The sequence below is a fragment of the Cyprinodon variegatus genome, unplaced genomic scaffold, assembly GCF_000732505.1.
Source record: "Cyprinodon variegatus isolate N-32 unplaced genomic scaffold, C_variegatus-1.0 Scaffold333, whole genome shotgun sequence".
In the NCBI taxonomy this organism is placed as follows: Eukaryota; Metazoa; Chordata; class Actinopteri; order Cyprinodontiformes; family Cyprinodontidae; genus Cyprinodon; species Cyprinodon variegatus.
The window spans coordinates 834,668-854,727 of record NW_015150786.1 but is presented as its reverse complement, the minus strand read 5'-3'; the positions used below and the strand labels follow the sequence as shown (position 1 = coordinate 854,727).

Below are 20,060 nucleotides of genomic sequence, written 5' to 3'. Positions count from 1 at the left end.
ACAGCCATGTTTATGTTGGAGCTGGTTTTTTCAAGATAAGATGCAGTTTGCTGTAAGTCTAGAATACAGCACCTTAATCCACCTGCTCACTAACCCTCACAGAGGAAACTTGCCACTCTGTTTTTACATAATTGATTTTAGAATACATAATACTCCTCTAATCAAGAGCCTCTCATGCAAAATTGAGAAAATAAGAAAAAAAGCAATAGCTAAAAGCAAATTTGAGCTCAAATAAAGTGTTTCCCATATTGTTGTTTTCCCTTGGGTATATGCCATCCATGTGTTAACAAATAACCTTCTCTGAGATTAATTAATAGATGAGAGTGTTGAGAATTGGATTTTTGAAGACAGTAAGATTTGTTTCCATGACAAAGAAATGTTAAAAAAGAGGATAATTGTGCAAAAGGTTAAAATCTCCAGCTACTCTGGTTCAGACTGTTTTTCATTCTAGCAGTTATTAATTCCATCAACCAAGCTCTGCCATCCCCTTTTGCTCTTCCATAGCCTCCATGGCAGGATTTCCCTCTTCTTTCAGAACATATCTGGTACCAAGTGATTTTTAAACTCTGAGGTGATGAAATGCATTAATCCTCTGTGCTGTGATTTCTCCACCCTGAAGCATGGCTGTCTGTGAGATGGTGGGTGTGGCAGAGCAAAGAAAGGCAAGAAAAGCGCCCAAGAGCTCTCTCACTGTCGCCACCTATCGGTGAAAGAGAGCTTAACACTCCCTGCGTGTGTTAAACTGTTTTTTTTTTTTGTTTGTTTTTTGTCATAGTCACGATTTTACACATTTATTACTCTCTACCTCTTTTTTTCAAATAGCTGTTGTTGAATTTATATTATTGTTCTAAACTACTGGAGGTAAAACCCAAAATGGAGGCCCAAATTATCCATCAAATCCAGTGTGACACAGAAACAATTCACAGGTTTCACACCAAATAGGAGGTTTGAGTCTATTTATATATTTTATTTTTTAATTATTGGGCGGTTTCAATCAAAAATATTTTATGTGATTATTTTTATCTACACTTTATGAATAGCTTTGTTAAAAGTTTTTATTTTCAGACGCCAAATAAAATCTGATTTGTAGAAAAACAAACAAATCATTTAGCCAGGAAAAAAAAAATGGCAGTTTAACAGTACCAAGAGTTGTTTTTTTTTACCTAGCAATATGGTGCCATCGTGTGCTTAAAAGTTGTACTGCAATACCTAAACAGATCATTCCTCTTATCACTTTCTGGAAGACCCTTGTAGTTAAGGTGGGCATTTATCTTTAATATTTTGCTACCGATTACTGACATGGGACACCTGAGGTGCAGGTAAGACCCTCTTTTTATAGCCATGAGTGTTTGCGAACTTATCTGAGATTGTGATCCATACTAAACCAGAGGATGGCAGGACTTTTTTGATAGCACAGTACAACATATTTCCATTCATCATTCACTAATGCATACCACACAACGACAGATTTTAATTACATTTTCTCATCTTTGAACTTTAGATTTTAATGGATAGATTTTGCAGAATAAATCTACTGTACATTTTAGAATTCTTAAACACAATCTCTCCTGCTTTCTGGACTTTAAGCTCATTTGAAAAAATTCCTAAAGGAAATAGACAGCTGGGTTTGATTTCTCATGGCCAGTTTGGTCATATTTTGTAACCTGCAATATTTCAGGAAGGAATATGTTTAAACCCTGTGATTGCATAAACGAGAGACATGACCTCAAAAAGAAAAATCCCAATTATCTAACTATTTATTTGTATGTTACAGCTGAAAATAAGTATTTGAAAACCTGAGAAAATCAATGTTAATCTTTAGCAGCCTTTGCCTGCAATTACAGAGGTCAAACGTTTCTTAAAGTTTTTCACCAGGTTTGCATCCACTGCAGGAATGATTTTGGCCCACTCCTCCGCACAGATCTTCTCTAGATTAGTCAGGTTTTGGGGTTGTCGCTGAGAGACACAGAATTTGAGCTTCCTCCAAAGATTCTCTATTGGGTTTAGGTCTGGAGACTGACTAGGCCATGCCAGAACCTTGATATGCTTCTTACAGAGCCACTCCTTGGTTATCCTGGCTGTGTGTTTCGGGTCGTTGTCATGTTGGAAGACGAAGCCTCGACCCATCTTCAATGCTCTAACTGAGGGAAGGAGGTTGTTCCCCAAAATCTTGCAATACATAGCCCTGATCATCCTCTCCTTAATACACTGCAGTCTCTCTGGTACTCATCATTCTTCTTCCTCCAAACACAGTTAGTGGAATTATGACCAAAAATGTCTATTTTGTCTCATATGACAACATGACTTTCTCCCATGACTCCTCTGGATCATCCAAATTGTCATTGGCAAACTTTGACTAGTGCTGGTCTAAGCAGGGGGAACCTTCTGTGCCATGAATGATTTCAAACCATGACGTCTTAGTATGAGGAAGTAGTGTGAGGAAGATTGACAGTCATGTTTAGCTGCTTTCATTTTCTAATGATTGTCTCCAGCAGTGGACCTTTTGTCACCAATCTGCGTGCAAATTTCCCCACAGACCTTTCCAGGCTTGCGGAGGTGTACAATTTTGTCTCTAGTGTCTTTGGATGTCTTGGCCATGCTAGTAGATCGATTCTTACTGATTGTATGGGGAGGTCAGGTGTCTTTGTGCAGCTAACGACCTCAAACAGGTGCATCTAATTTAAGATAACAAATGGAGTGAAGGTGGACATATTGAAGGCAGACGAACAGGTCTTTGAATGTCAGAATTCTAGCTGATAGACAAATTATGATTTCTGGATTTTTTTTTATATACTATGTCTCTCACAGTGGATATGCGCCTACGATGACAATTTCAGACCTCTCCATGATCTCTAAGAGGGAGAACTTGCAAAATAGCAGGGTATTCAAATACTTATTTTCCTTGCTGTATATATAACATCTTGTAAAAATAGTCAGGCTGCTTGAACTTCATGACCGTTTGCCACATTTGAAGCTTCAAGCTTAAAAATATAACATTTTAATTTTTTGTGAAAAAGAAACAAGTGGGACAAATTGTATTGGATATTTAAATTTTTAACTAATAACAGAAAAATTTGGTGTGCAAAATTAGCCCCCTTGAATTAATACTTTGTAGCTCCACCCTTTGCTGTGAATACAGCTGCAAGTCATTTGGGGTACGTATCTAAGCTTTGCACATCGAGAGAATGAAATTATTGCCCATTCTTCCTTGCAAAACAGCTTGAGCTCATTGAGGTTGGATGGAGAGCGTTTGAATGGCACTCCTTAATTCTTCCCACCAATTCTCAATTGGATTCAGGTCTGGACTTTGACTTGGCCATTCTAACAGCTGGATATGTTTATTTATGAACCATTCCATTGTAAGCTTGAAAAGTTCAGTTGAGGTAACTGGACGTGAAGATTTGTAGAAGAAGTTTCACCCCTCATCCAAGATGCTTCTTCAGTTCTAAATAGTGGTGGGAAGCACTGAGATCAATAAACTGTAGGTGTATATTGATACAGTAGCAACAAAGAATTAGGGGAAACAAAAGGTGGCTCCGATCCCTCCTACTGGCCAGGTCCCTTAACACCCCCCAGGTGACCTCCAAGGCCAACCTTCAGATTATTGATTCTTCACAGAAAAAAAAAAATATATTCTTATGTTTTAAGCCTGAAATGTGGCCACATATATATATATATATATATGAGTAAAATCTACAATCAAAGAAATGTAAGATTTTCTTTAAAATTACTTCAGTTTAAGAGCTCATTGTACTCATATAGTTCTTTGTGATTTTTTTCTGAATGTGGCTGCGCGTCTAATTTAGGGGTAAAAAAAAAACTCATTCATCGTGAAATAATTCAGTCAGGAACTTTCTTTTTTTATTTCACACATCAATTTTTGAACCATTACAATACAACATAACGCAACTCATCCCACATCTCTGCCATTTATTACAGCTTTGATCTTATAATTACAAATCAGTGACTTAGATCAGTGGTCATATGTTATTATGCAACAATTTTAATATTAGCATTTGTCTTTGACATCAATACACAGTGGCTGCAATACAACTACTTGTGCATCTATGTTCAAGGACACAACAGGTAAAACGCAGTGCAAAGTTTCCCTAAATGTCTTGTCATGTTATTGCATATTAAATATCAACAGAGCTATAAGATCAACCAATCAAACCAAATTGCAAACAAATAAAATAAAAAGGAAAAGAAAAGACACATTAAGACAAAATAAATAAAGCCGAATGGGCTGAAGCTCATCTGCTAAAGGTGTTGTTACAGACAAGAAGTCGCCTCACAGACCCTGAGAAAGCTTCTCTAACCAGCATCACAAGAGTTGAAATATACCGCTTGGCTCCAAAGATGTACGGCTCGTTTAGTTAACGGTCTGCTTCTGCCTAAGTTCTAAACCAGAAAAAAAGATTAGCTGCGCTACATCTATGAACCACAGCCAGTGAAATGGGTCACTTGCCACATGTCCTTCAGATCCCTTTACACTTCCACCAATCAATGGCAGGCCAAAGGTCTCTGCTTATTGATTACAGTGTGAGGGTGAGAGAAAAAAGTTGCATAATAATTCTGACGCATTCTTTCAAAAAGGAGTATATTTCTTTCTTATATAATATATAATTTCACCTACATGGAGCCATTTTGAAAATAGGACATCTGGATAGATAGAGCAGCATCATAGACAACTTTAACTTGGCATCCATGTGATGGATCTGTTAAACATTCAGTGTTTCTTTGAGATCTTGATTAAAGTTGGTATTTGAAGCACATGTTTTATAGATATCTAAAACCTGCATGTCTAATTATGCTTGCAGGCTATTCACTGGAGTCAGAGCTCTAGTTTGTCTGCTTTGCTTCAGCGCTCAGTTTTTCTCTAGAATCACAGAAAAAGAGCAAAATGTGGCAAACATCTTTCACCTTGTGCTTTAAGCTCTTCCATGAACCAGACTACAGTGGGCCTTGGTTCAGGTAACCTTTGCTCAACCTTGCTTCAAGGAGCAGAGGCACTGCCGGCAATTTATCTCTAAAATATTCTTTTGACTTCACTCTAATTCTCCAGCATTTTCGCTTTTTGGTTCGGTGCAACAGCTTTTCTCTGTTTTCCTTACATTTTGCTGTCTGTATACATCTTATTTTCATTTATCCTTCCCCTCAGTGCTGCAGCAGAAAGTTAGTTGCCATGTTGATGTCGTTATTTGAAGCTCTGAGGGCCTCCAGGGCGTCGATTCTGGAAAAACCCATTTCCACTAACAGTGCAACCTGTGGAGAAAATGTGCAATTAGAGCAGAACACAAATGAAAAACCTTTTTGAACATTGTTCTGAGTGCTACCTGTTCCTCTGCAATGGGAGAGTTTTCCAGCAGCGGTGGCTGTGTGGACTGGTGTGTCTGGGCCTGAGGTTGGGGCTGCACTGGAGGCCTATTCCGTCCTCTGTGTCTCAAAGAAGGGAATAACCTGGTCCACTGCAACAACCCAGCCTACACACACAGAAAGGAAAGAAATATAATACTTTTTAGAGCACAAAGTGTAATTTACGCTATGACCAACATGCCATAAAAAGTTCCTTGTCAGCATTAGGGAAACATAACAAAAGAGTTTTATAGCATTGCTACAAACTTATCAAACTGGTCAAGCAGCCATGGAAAGCACCCAAATGTGAGCCAAAGAAATAAAAAGACTTCAGAGGAAATCTCTTTTTTTTGTATTTTGTAGCAAATTAGAGTTACAAATCAAACCACTGACTAACGAAGGACTAATAATGCATTTAAATCAAATCATCTACAGAAATTCTACATAGAAGAACATTTGCTTCCAAAAACCGAACAAAATAAACAAAGAAAAACCAAAACCAGCTGCTGTTTTATCATTAAACTGTTCTTTATATAGGATTCAACAAAAAAAATAAAGATCCTTAAAATAAAGGTATCAGTGGCTCATTGTTACAAGCAACCAAATGGAGATGATGCACCCTTGTGGATGGGGATCAGAGGACCTCCTGGTGTGGGAGCCCACCTGTGGCTGATGTCTGGCATTCCTTCTGGTCTCGTATTGTGCCATTAGCATCTGCTGGTCAAGCAGATCCATTCTCTGCTGCCTCTGGATGTCTAGGGTGGCCCCCATCCCCAGAGGCGTCTCATCAGTCGGCTGTGAACCTGGGCGACATTAATGGAAACACACCTTATTACACACACATGTCTTCATCATGGCGGTGCCTGACGTAACGGACTGATACAGCTCTTGACAATTCTTCCAACAATTCCACAAAATATGCCGTTTAGAATGCTACTAACCAGGCATTGAACACGCATCTATGACCGCCAATGCCTGCTGGAGCTACGGTCACAAAATGCTTTAAATACAGCCGATCTTGATTGTTTAAAAAGCTGTGGAGTGCTACAGGGTGATGTAAAGAGAGGACTCACTGAGAAGGCCAGGCCGGAGGGAGAGATGTGGGAGACGGCGTGCAAGGAGCAGCAGAGGCGGGCTAACGACGAAACTAAGAAGGAATTACCACAGAACACTGATCCCATGAACCCTGCTCTCCAACATCTGCTGACTGGGAAAAAAAATGGTTGATCTCCGACTTAAACTCAACTTCAAAAAAGGAGATGAGTAACTGCTGCACCATTATTCTGACTGAGACTTAGCTTCATTCATCGATACCGGACAATGCTATTAGCCTGGAGGGCCTTGCACTATTCGGTGCCGATAGAAACAAAGAACTAAGCGGTAAGACTAAAGGTGGTGGGTTCTGGGTTTACATTAACAACAGTGGGCTGGTGAAAAAATGCTAGATCATTCTCCTGCTTTTGCTCTCCAGACATCGAGTTTCTGACTGTTAAATCTGCCCAGAGAGCTTAGTGTGGTTAGCATTATTGCTGTTTATGTGTCCCCCAGCACTAACACAAAGGAGGCCATAAAGATACACTCTATACAAGGCTATCTCTGGGCTTCAATCTGCATACACAGAGGTAGTTTTCATCATTGCTGGGGATTTTAACCAGGCTAACTTTAAGACTGTGCTCCCTCATTTCTACCAACATGTGGACATGTCTAACATCAAAGATGCATTCAGAGCTGCTCCCCGCCCCCATGATGATCAGATCCCCTTTCTGTCATGCTAATTTCTGCATACTGGCCCCAGCTAATCAGGGTTAAAATAAAATCGACAGTCAAAGAAGTCAGAGTGTGGTGTGAGGAGGCCATGGAGAAACTCCAAGATTCTTTTTAATGCTCTGACTGGAATATGATGAAAGCTGCAGCAACCTATGACAACAAGATAAATATAGATGAGTATGCCATGACTGTGTCAGCCTACATCAACAAATGCGTTGGGGATGTCAGCATCAAAAAGGACACCACCACCTGAGCACAACCAACGACCATGGATGAATGAGGAGGTTCAGAAATCAGCTTTCAAGTCTGGTGAAGAGGTTGGCACTGAGCACGTGCCAACTTGAACCGTGCTATCAAATCAGCGAAGCAGAACCACAGCCAAAAAAATCCAGGATCTTTTCCACAATGCCGGCAACACCAGGAGGATGTGGAAAGGCACACGGGTGATAACAGACCACAATCAACCAAGGACTGTTCTCCCTGCTTTCCTCTGGGAAAAAGCTTCGAAGCATCCGATGCAGGTCCAACTGCTTCTTCCCCACCGCTACCAGACAGCTGAACTGTTGAAAAAACTCTAAATCATGTCAGAAACTCTGCATCAAACTGACAACACCAAACCAAAACACTGCATAATTGCTTCATATATATTTAATGCTCCGAACTTTCCATATCAATGCGTTTTTTTTGTCCCATGTTTTTAATTCTCCCACACTGTTTACGTTTGATCAATGCTGCACTTCAAGAAATTAAAAGGTCATGAGAACTGTACAAAAAAAATTTCATTGACAATAAATGTTTAATGTCCAAGTTATAAAAAAAATACAATAAAAGGCATATTGTGAGAATGACACCAGAACTGTGTACAGTGCTTACACACATTCAGAAACTTTAAACACTTGAGATATAGATATACGGTAGATGTTTTATTTATGGAAATAATCTTTTTTTTTTCTTTTTTTTTTATCATATATACGATACGATGTTAGTATCACCTGTAACTAATCTAGTAATACCTGAAGCTTTCAGTACTGTTTTACATTAGAATTTAATTATATGCATATTTAAACAGGACACAAAAAATAATAAGAATGATTCCATGGTCCTGTAATGTTAAATGCAATAAAAGTTACTAAAATTAATAACAGTACCACCACCATGGTTCACATCGGATATCTTTAAACAGATTTGATTTTGATTCCCCTTTTTTCAGGTTATCTCCTGATTTTGCTCTTGTTTATATAACTGAGTATAATCTCTTGTCTGGTTCATTACTTCTTTCAGAATCCTTAGATAAAGGCCAGTTAGACCAAGTTGTATCTCTTTCATTAAACTATTTTCATAATGTAAGCATTGTGTTCAACTTGGTGGTTTCTGGGGATGAAAAGTTGGAAAAAGGGTATACCATTAGGCTCTGTATATGAGGCAACATGTTGCAGAATTTTCAGTGCATTTTTCTGTTTTGACAATACCATTAACTTCCTTGTTAGTTTTTAAAACAGGTCTAACTTGTCACAGTCATTAATTAAGGAAATTTAAAAACAGAAATCTTTCATTGTAAATTTACATTGTAAATTGTAAATTTATCAAAACCTTTCCAATCAGATAACCATGTACAACAGGTTATTTCTGAGTTTAAAAGAATCCTTTTAATGAACAGAAATGACCTCCTTCCACATTTGATAAGAATCAGATAAAGGCCGCTGCATTTTCAGATAAAACAAGGTTTCCATTCAGTCTTGACTGTCATCAGTCTGAGAAATATCAACCTACTCCTAATAACCTTCAAACCTTGAAAATTGAAGTAGACATTGTTTTTTTTAGGTCTTTAAGGCCTGATTAACACAGCAACATCTTACAGGTCTTTTTTTAAATCCTAACCTGAAACACAACAAACGGAAAATACACAAACAGATTTCATTTAGTTCAAAGTAAATAAACACGGTAGACGAGGAGGAAGCGATCGTGATACTTTGTGTGTTAAATTTACAATAAGAAACTTTGTTTGCTTAACGGGTGGAGACAGCAGAGCAAAGGATCTAAAGAGGTCGATTACTTTTTTTTCCCTCAGGAAATACTTTCTGATTTTGTGTGCTTTGTGTCAGATTAAACAGGGCTGACACAATTAGCTTGCCATGCAAACCAGGCATGGGACTAATTGACCACCAGGAAAATGGTGGAGAAAATTCTTAAAACTGGAAAACCTTCAAGATGGAGCCAAGATAAGCAAACAGAAAACACTGAAGATGGAAGATGTTGCTCATATAAAATTATAACCATGCTTAGATGCATGACAATGCAAACTTATGGTGCGTTCAGACCGAACACAGTGTCTGCTAAGCAAAAAGACTGAATGGTTATTACTTCATTAATGCAGGTTTGTGCATTTTAAATGGTTATTTATAAAAATGAAAGAAGAAAAAAAATCTATATATATATGTGTGTGTGTGTCATAATATGTGCTGCTTATGTTTCAGAGATATTAAAAATATTTTTTTTAGGTCACCCAGAGGTCAACTATCCATTAAGCTTTGAATTGAATCAAAATGATCTAGCCAACTTTTTCAGTGCTACTTTATTTCTGCAGGTAAAACTGTCATTTGTGTTAAAATAGAATAATTTTTAATAACGGCCAATGACATCACCATCCCAGCAGACATTAGTGCTGCACTCGTTCCTGATATAAAGCTATTGCATACAGTAACATCACATATTATTCCTGTGCTGGCATTGAATATAACAATGGGCATGTTTACCTTATTTAGTGGCTGGAATGATTGTTTAATATTTAATCCATCACCAGCCTCCCAGACCCTTCGCTTTGGACATGCCGTTACTCCTAGCAACCCCATAGCATTTCTTTTCAAGGTCTCTCTGTCGGCATCTCACACTAAAAACACAGATGAATCTTAACATCACGGGCTGCTGCTAAATTGTTCTCTATGAACAACTTTTGAATCGCATTGGGGAGACCATCATTTATTGGAAAAGCCCCAAATTTCTGAAAAAAAGATTCACTTTGGTTTATGCAGAGCTGTGTCTGGTTGACGGTGGGATTCGGCGGTACTTCCTTGTAAATCTACCCCAGCAGTAAACCCGTTGGTTAAAAAATGAATAAATAAATGTGACTATTTTACAGCAAGAATAGAGGAGCAGGAATGTGCCTGAATATCAGACCCTCAGCTGTTATTCCAATGACTAACAAAGGAGTGATGGTGGCAAAGTAAGCGATGGAACTCACTGGAAAGGAGAGGCTCCAGGGTGTACTTTCCAACACAAGATACCCAGGCAGGAACAAACAGGATCTTCTGCAACCAGAGGACATTGGAGTGGTACAATCCTCCTGAGATCTGAAAAAATAAACACAAACGGCATCAATACTGAAAGCTTTGCCTATTTGTATGAACTAAAAATGTCACAGGAATGTCACAATGCGTTCCTGGGGTTAGCAAGTAAAACAACAAGAGGTGTAATTCTTAAACAAAGAGCAACCACACAGTTGCACAGTCTGCATTGCAAAATAGGAAAATGTCTGTTTTGCAATGCTGCATTGCACACAGACTAAACGCTGTTACAACATAGCAGATTATCTAGTGTGATGGTCCTGCTTGTTTTATCAGAAAGCGAGTAACTATCCTTAAAAAAACATTTGGAATATATTTTCATTTAGAGCAACAGCATTGTAGATGTCTTTCTCTAACTAGAGATTAAAGAAAAGAGGTGATGGTTACTAACCAGTCCGCTCAACGCAAGGAGCCACATGAAGGGGCTGGAAGTTAGCAGCTGCAACAGAGCATATTTGAGACAATGTTGGATTGGAAACTTTTGGTTTTCAGGAATTTAACATCAGTGCAAGCAGAAAAAGAACCATGTTTGTAGAGAACTGAAACATGTGCTTACCTGCAGGCCTACTATGTAAACCAGAGTTTTGTTGGTGATCTGGATGTGGCCCAGGACTTGAGTGACTGGCATTCTGGGGACTGACTGGTAGAAAGGCACAAATAGAGAGAAGACTGGAGCGAGCCTGTGGACGGAGAGTTCACTCAGTTTGGAAGGATCTCATCTTTCTGACCGAAAATGTCAATTTTACCAAACTATGCTCTAAACTCTGTTAGTTATTTGTTAGATGAATGTAAAACATTTCCACCCATGTTCAACTAAAGTTAAACATTTATCAAGTAATTGAAAATGTTCACAATTTATTAAGTAGAAAGATGTTTGAACAAATCTGTAGACTTTCAAAAATCCTTAAAGCAACAAAAACTAGATTGGCCTTCTACTCACAGTCCTGCTGGTAGTTCCTCCACCTCATATTCAAACAGGTACTGGAAGGCCTGGGCCAAAAGGAAGTCCGCCAGTGCAGAGAGAAACCAGGTAGCCAGCAGGAATGACTGGAGGTGCAACCACAGAAGAACAAGATAAGAAATATGCACAAAACCAATCGATATATCCACAATAGACCAGAAACAATCAACTAAAAGAGGAAGCTACCAGGGGCGGATCAAGGATTTTTCAAAGGGGGATGCACACCTAAGGGTAATGTCAAGACAACGTGAAGTTAAATGACCAAAAAATGCCTTCTCTACTCTTTATGTGCAGGGTGGTGTTTTATTTCACGAAGAGGTGTTTTTCTAAAGTAATCTGATACTTAGGCTGGAAGATATGATTGATGTTTTATGTGCTACGTAGATGATCCCAAATCGGGGACCAGCGTCATCACGGAGACGGACTATGTGTTTTCACCCCTCAATTCTTACTTTTCATGACAAAAAAAAATATATTTGGTGGATTTTTACGACACATTGGTTATTTTATGGGAAATACACCTGGATGTTACTTTTCTGTGGAGTCTTACAGCAAAATTAGACCCTTTTTACCATGATGGGTCAACACCCAGCCAGGGCAGAGTGGAGCGGTGACCGACGATTTTCAGTAAGACCTTCAGTTTTCAATCTTAAGCCCAAGAGAACATGAGTTCTGCACAAACACAGCGATCCAAAGAACACCAGCTCCAAATGGTTCACAAACAAATACATAATTGTTTTGGAGTCGCCAAAATCCGATAATTGATATAGTTTCAAAACTTTAATAAGTGGGAGAAAAAAAAAGAAATATGCATGAAGACAAATTTCACAGAACTCATTCATATATCCTAAACCTCCGATAAGGATGGCTAAAAAAAGCTACAAAATCTATTTGTAAACTAATCAATCATTTGTTATCTTTGAGCTCAAGATTAATGTTCCATTTTTTCTTTAGTTTGCTTCATTTCTTCTTGGTTTTCATGTTAAAAATCACTGTTATATTGATATCTTGTAGTGAACAATATTGGCAATCTGAGAATGACCCACTGTAACATTCAAGCTTAATATTATTACTTACGGCAAACTTCCGGGTTCCAAACCTCCTCTCAAAAATTCGAAAGTTGTAAATGAGCAGGCTGCTGCAGAAGGAGTCCTTCACATCCAGACAGATCAGCCTGCAGCACAGCAGCCTCCACACCTACAGCGCACAGAGAAGCAGGCTTAAATCTGTTTACCCATTTACACAGCATGGCATTCAGAGGGATTATCAAGCATGTGGTAGTGATGCTTCTTCCAAAAACTGCAGCATTCAAAACGGACTTAAAAATTCCAGATATTATACGACTCCAGCAACATTTATTGGAGAATAAAGCCTACTGCATTACAGAGCCTTTATTATACCCAAAGTGGGTAAACCTTTTGATACTGCACATCAGACCCACCTAGAGTTGCTGGTGAAAAGCTAAATCTGTCCAAAGCACAGTTCAAGGAGGCTGGATTTATGATGGAAGGAATACAAAGTTTTATTTTTTCTTTTACAGCAAATTCAAAACAGCTTCATAACAGATTCAAATGTTTTCTTTTGCTTTTGTATGAAGACTTTGTAAATCTTTGATGTCACTCTTTCCTGGAGAGTTTTTTGTTTTTGTTTTGTTTGTTTCTTCAAACTTCCCTTACCATCCTGCTCAGGGTCTCGGGTGGCAGGTTCTTTGTCCGTACAGTGAAGATAATAAGTATTTGAACACCCTGCTAGTTCTCCCACTTAGAAATCATGGAGGGGTAGGTGCATGTTTACTGTTAGAGACATAATCTAAAAAAAAAAATCCATAAATCACAATGTATGATTTTTTTTTTACAATTTATTTGTATGATACAGCTGCAAATAAGTATTTGAATTTGGTCAGAATTCTATCAGCTAGAATTCTGATATTCAATGACCTGTTAGTCTGCCTTTAAAATATCCACCTCCACTGTATTTATCATCCTAAATTAGATGCACCTGTTTGAGGTCGTTAGCTGAAAAAAGACACCTGTCTGTATGCTTTATACAATCTGTAAGAATCCTAATACTATCATGGCAAAGACCAAGAGTTTTCCAAAGATTCTTGAAACAAAATTGTACACCTCCACAAGCCTGGAAAGAGCTACAAGAAATCTGTCAAGCAGCTTGGGAACAAAAGGTCCTCTGTTGGAGCAATCATTAAAAAATGGAAGCAGCTAAACATGACTGTCAATCTTCCTCAGACTGGGGCTCCATGCAAGATCTCACCTGGTGGGGTCTCAATGATCCTAAGAAAGGTGAGAAATCTGCACAGAACTACCTGGGAGGAGCTCGTCAATGACCTGAAAAGAGCTGGGATCACTGTTTCCAAAGTTACTGTTGGTAATACACTTAGACGTCATGGTTTGAAGTCATGCATGGCACAGAAGGTTCCCCCTGCTTAGACCAGCACTAGTCAAAGTTTTCTAATGACCATTTGGATGATCCAGAGGAGTCATGGGGGAAAGTCATGTTGTCATATGAGACAAAAATAGAACTTTTTGGTCATAATTCCACTAACTGTGTTTGGAGGAAGAAGAGTGAAGAGAACAATCCCAAGGAAACCATCCGTACTGAGAAGCATGGGGGTGGTAGCATCATGCTTTGGGGGTGTTTTTCTGCACATGGGACAGGGCGACTGCACTGTATTAAGGAGAGGATGACTGGGGCCATATATTGGGAGATTTTGGGGAACAACCTCCTTCCCTCAGTTAGAACATTGAAGATGGGTCGAGGCCGGGTTCTCCAACATTACAATGACCCGAAGCACACAGCCAGGATAACCAAGGAGTGGCTCTCTAAGAAGCATATCAAGGTTCTGACGTGGCCTAGCCAGTCTCCAGACCTAAACCCAATAGAAAATCTTTGGAGCGAGCTCAAACTCTGTGTTTTTCAGCAACAGCCCAGAAACCTGACTGATCTAGAGAAGATTTGTGTGGAGCAGTGGGCCAAAATCCCTCCTGCAGTGGATGCAAATCTGGTGAAAAACTACAGGAAACATTTGACCTCTGTAATTGCAAACAAAGGCTACTGTACCAAATATTCCCATTGATTTTCTCAGGTATTCAAATACTTATATGCAGCTTTATCATACAAATAAATAGTTATAAATCCTTCATAGTGATTTCTGGATTTTTTTTTTTTTTAGATTATGTCCCTCAAAGTGGACATGCACCTATGATGACAATTTCAGACCTCTCCATGATTTCTATGTGGGAGAACTCTCAAATAGCAGGGTGTTCAAATACTTATGTTTCCTGCTGTGTTAGAGGCTTAATGGTCAGAAAGAAACTGCCTAAATGTCATGGAAACATTGATTACTAATTTAAGGTTCCTTGAGGGTTTGAAACACTAAATAAGCAGAGAATAAAATATTTGCTTTACAGACACTGTGAGGGCATATTTTACAGGTTGGACGTTCTATATTTTGGAGGGTTAGACTACACCAATACAATAAAATATTTCAAAACAATAATAGTAAAGATGTGAATAAATATGTATAATATGTAGGTATACTGCTGCTTTATCATCCAGATTTGTAACTGATGGGAGATCATAAAGGGGAAGAAATCTTTATTTTTTTTCAGAATGTGATTTTTATAGGGTTGTAACTAACGATTATTTTGCAAATCGATTAATATTGGATAGCAAAAGGTTCCTTAAAGATTTGTACTAAATTAAACCAGGCGAAACTAAAACTTTTCCAACAGACCAGAAAAGTATTTTTTTTCTTAAATGCAAAAATGTTTACATATATTTTTTTTTACAATTTTATTATAATTGCTGCTCAAGATGGGTCGCTCTGTCAGCTAAAGACACATTTTACAGTCTCTATACTCCATTTAACGATTCATCGATTACTATATTAGTTCACAATTATTTTAATAATAGATTAATCCAATTAATTGTTTCAGACCTTAATTTTTAGCTTGAAAGTCTAACATAGACACTGATGTTTCTCTGTATTTGCACAAAACAGGATCTAATTAATTTTATTGAAAAACAAAATCAACAGCTTTTCCTACAGCGCCTAAGTGTTCAGAGTTAAAGCAATACTCAATGGGAAACTAATAATCTATAAAATGGTAACAATTCAAATTGTTGATATAAACCTACTGATAGCTAAAGGAAGGCAGTCCATTTAAAGAGTGGAGCAGGTTTGCCCTGCAGATAAGAAACAGGAAGCGCCTCAGTCATTAAATATGAGCTGAATACCTGGCCTCTGGGTCTGAGGCATACCTGGTTCTGGTGTGTCACAGCATGCAGGCTGTACACAAACATGTCCTGGTACTGAGGCAGAAGGGTCAGCATCACAGTCAGCCCATTGAGGATCAACAGGAGACCTTTACACAGAGGAGCCTTGTCTGTAAAAAAAAAATTAAAAAACAAAAATACTTCAAAGTTCACCATAAAACGGTCCAATAATTTAACTATAGATGATCATTATTTCACTAAAAACACATTAACTTAACAGACGTGCTGCTGGGAAACGCGAGACCTATTAATTTAATAAAATAAAATCTAAAACTGACAAATTGTAGCCATGAGTAAATGAATGACAGCGGTATGCTAACAGTTAGCTTTAAACTGTCAAAGGGGGTTGAAAGGAGCGATACTTACACAGGCCCCGAGAGCCGGTGGTGATAAACATCGTGTTCAGATGAGAGAAGGAACCCGGAAAAAGGCCGCTAACTCCCAGACAAGACAAAATTAGCTCCTAAACAGCGCGATAAAGGTGATACGGAGATCCATGTTGCCACAATAAGGAAAAAGAGGAGGAAGGAATCTACTACGGAAGCCGTGGAGGCAAGGAAGGTTTTTTTTTTTTGGCAAGTTAGACTGCATTACAGAAATGGAACGATAGATAGAGCTGTGGTACCATGTTTAAGGATGTCCCTTTTTAATAGACAACTTCGATTATATCTAATTAAATCCATCGTTTCTAAATGTAAATAAGAGCCTTATTGACTGGTTGATAAAACATTTGAACATTGCTCTGGAAAATTTTCAAATATTAGTTAAGAAAATAAATTGCTAAAGTTGGCTAAATGCAAGAAACTTTAAATAAAAGTGGGGGGTTTTATATGTTTTTTAGTGCTTTGCTTAGGTTTTTAGGCATTTGGTAATATTTCTTGAACTACATGATTTCAGTTCAACATTTTGAATTTCTCCCTGAAAAAAAAAATAAAAATTCTCACAATGGTTTAAATAACTTTTGTGAATCCCTCCTGACAGAACAGGTGTTTACAATTTTTGGACCCCATTCTTTTCAGCTCTGCCTGTTCTGATGCACACACATCGGGGCTTTTTGATAGCTATTCAAAATAATTGAATTGTTTTCCTTAAAACACTTTGTAACCAGTGTATTATAATGTGCACTGTTTTCAATAGAAGACCAATTTCTGAAAATGTTTATTTCCTGGTTGATGATGTGAGATGTTGCTTCAATATTTCTACATTATATTATTTCCTCATGATACGTCGTGTTTTATGGAAGTGCACCAGTTCCTTCTGCACATACTGTTCTAAAATTTGCAGGCCTCTTGCCTTTTTCTCCAAATGCAGCTATTATCATTAACATTATTGGCCAAACATACATTTTTAATTTCATTAGATCATTAAGTATATACCTCTCCAAAATAAGTTCTTTGCCCTGGTGTGCATTTAGTAATCTGGCTTATTCCAGCTTCAGTCAGCATGTTCATAATGGAATTGAAGTGCTTTTTTGCACCCAGGGTTCATCTTTGCGATAAAAACCCTGTTAGCCCTATAAATAAGACGATAGTTGCTCATTTATGGAGGCGCAAAATGATTTTGTCATATCTTGCCTGAATTTTTGTAATTAGCCAATCTCAGAAAAAAAGCAGTGTTTGATGTTTCACTTTAAAATAAATATGTTTTTACATTTAATTCAGGTATCTTGAATTAATCTATCTGAAGAGGCTTAGATTTGTTTAATTGCTTAAGGTAAAATTACTCATAGTGAATGTGAGCTTCTAAGTCTGAAGAATGAAATATAGATGCATAAAAAAATGATTTCACTACTTTTTCTGGTATTTAGCTAGTAGAAATATTTTTTTCAAACCAAAACTGACCTAATACAGCACACTTTATATAACTATATGTACGAATGTGTCATTGGGGCAGAATTTAGTATATTGGCTGACAAAGAAATCTGCTGAACCTCTTGGGTCACTTGGAGATCAAGTTAATACACATGATCAGTATCCTGTTTTTGGTACTGGAAGTAACTTCATACAAATTGGTAAGCTTTGAGAGCCATCCCCTTTAAGAAGCAGACAATCAAAAAACAAAAACAAAGGGTCAAATCAACCACCCAACAACAGTTTATTTTACATGTGTACTTTATTAAGAGCAGAACAACAAAAATGTTTTAATATTCTGTGCAAAAAGGACCCAAAGCTACTTAAACAAGATCTAAAAGGTTTTTTTTGTATATTGCTGCTGAGGTTTATGTATCAAAATGTAAAAAAAATAAATAAAATGTTTGCAGATACAATTAGTTGGATTGTAATAATTTCAGTCTGCTCTAACACATGCATACATTTAGCATCATATGTAGGCTGAGAGCTCTGCTTTCATCCTACCTCACTCATGTTGTACAGTATATATCATGCTAGGTATATATTAACTAGGTATATATTAACCATTTATATTCATGGTTAATATATCAAAATGGAAAAAAGTCTCAATCCTGGGCAATTCATTCCAAAAAATTAAGACAAACAAAATGAAAACCTACTAATTACCAATGTCGAATCATGCATTTAAAATTTTGGGGGGAAATAAAGTTAAAATTTTCGATGATTTTCTTATTTTCTAGGAATTGATTTTTGTTTCACTCACACACTGAAACCTACAGTATTTAGTTTTTCAGTCCTATTAGCAGACATCTATCCCCAGGCTGAAAACCCCCTCATCTAATAGTCGCTCTGTTCTCCTAGCTGGAATTTAGCGTAGGGTTCATAAGCATTTTATCAGGGCAGATCATGTATCCAGATCATTCTCCTGTTGAGTACTCATTTTACTCATGATGGCACCCTGCTATTATCATTTGACCCATATCAGGGTATTCCAATGCCCTGAAGCGCAGATGTAATCATGTTTCATCCTTAGCTAGTCATCACTGAAGGCCCTTTGCGTATTATGATGTATTTATATCTGTTTGGCCAGCAGCACAGGAAATGTTTCATGTCTTGAAGTCATGTGATCTTCTGTCTGACAGAGGGAAGGGGGTGGGGGGCAGTGTTAATTGTCCTTAGGGTCTTAAGCAGGATATGGCTACAAAAAAGTCCAGATTAATTACCTTTTCTTATGGTCCTGTGGCCTTTATGTGCACTGTGTCATACCTCGTCAAGGGCCAGACTTCCTCTGCAGAGAACCTGCTTTGTCTTTTACTATACTGGCTGCCGGTTTTATTCATATCAGTTTGTTCCTCGTTGCCAGAGTGTGCACGCTCCTGCTGCCATTTGATCCAGTGCTTATGTTTCGTCCAAGTACGTTTGAAAAGATATGGAGAACAGCTGTCTAACAGTGTTGCGTTTCCCCATCATCCTGCAGATGCAGTTAAATTAGTTCCCATTGGTTAGTTCCCACCCATTAGGTCTATTTGGCTGCCTGTGGTCAGATGTGACTGCAAAGCAGAGCTCAGTAACAGCTTGCTAATTGTGTTTCAGACCTTCTCTGTCACTGATGTGGGAGTGAGGTTTAAAAAGGTTGCTTTGCCCCTGTTCTCAATCAAAGATAATCAGATTAAACAATGCGGGGATGTGTGTGTATGCGTGTGTGTGCTTACCAATAAAGAGACTCCAGATTTGGAGACAGCCTTGACTCCTGCTGTTTGCTTTGTTCATTAAGGGGAGATGAGCAGATGGTTTGCTGGTCTGTTGTGCAGCGCACACATACGGGCTCACACAAACACACATGCAAATACACAAACGCACATGAACTCAGTGCTGTCACCTTAGCTTTATCCTCCATTTATCTTTTCCATTACACATCTCTCAGCAGGACAAAGCTGCTCAGTCAATTGTGAGGGATGCATGTGTGTGTGTGTGTGAGAGAGACAGAAAGGGATACAAGAGGATGTTAAAAGAGCAGAGCAGTGCAAAATGAAGTCAAATCTTTTTCAGCCAAGACAGCCTCTAAGGTGGTCATCTGAAAAGCTGATGACTCATTCACACGTTAGTTTATGTGAAGCGTTGTTCTTCACCCGTCAGCCGCTGAAAAGGAGCCACCGCCTGCAGCACAGGTATCGGTTTAGTCCTGCTTCCCCACTCATCTGTCTGCGTCCAGGAAAGGGCACAGAGCACATTTACACAAGACTGCATGAGTACAATAACTATATAATATCCGGCATTGAAATGTTTGGTTTCTTAAGATCTTTTCCCATTGCTGAAAGTTTTTTCAATATTTGTACATAGTGTCAAAGTAAATTGACTCTTTTAGAGTTATTGCAACAACTACTGGAGCAACATATACACTACAAAGAGAGTTAAGTTATCTGCTGGTGTTGGACCAATGTGCGCTGTTTGTTGTCAAAGTTTACAAAGATCCTGATTTCATTTTCCAGCAGG

The 20,060-nt window shown here is 38.2% G+C and overlaps 1 protein-coding gene across 1 annotated transcript; it reads right to left on the bottom strand.

Moving 5' to 3' along the window:
* Positions 1–3,849: 3,849 nt before the first annotated feature.
* On the bottom strand, positions 3,850–16,264 carry ubac2 (UBA domain containing 2). Its single transcript, XM_015385184.1, has 10 exons — positions 16,084–16,264; positions 15,703–15,827; positions 12,502–12,621; positions 11,404–11,510; positions 11,020–11,143; positions 10,855–10,902; positions 10,361–10,469; positions 6,019–6,158; positions 5,337–5,483; positions 3,850–5,265 (listed from the first exon to the last, which is right to left on the bottom strand). The coding sequence occupies exons 1-10, from the start codon at positions 16,112–16,114 to the stop codon at positions 5,158–5,160; spliced, it is 1,059 nt and encodes a 352-aa protein (XP_015240670.1). The 5' UTR covers positions 16,115–16,264; the 3' UTR covers positions 3,850–5,157.
* Positions 16,265–20,060: the final 3,796 nt, after the last annotated feature.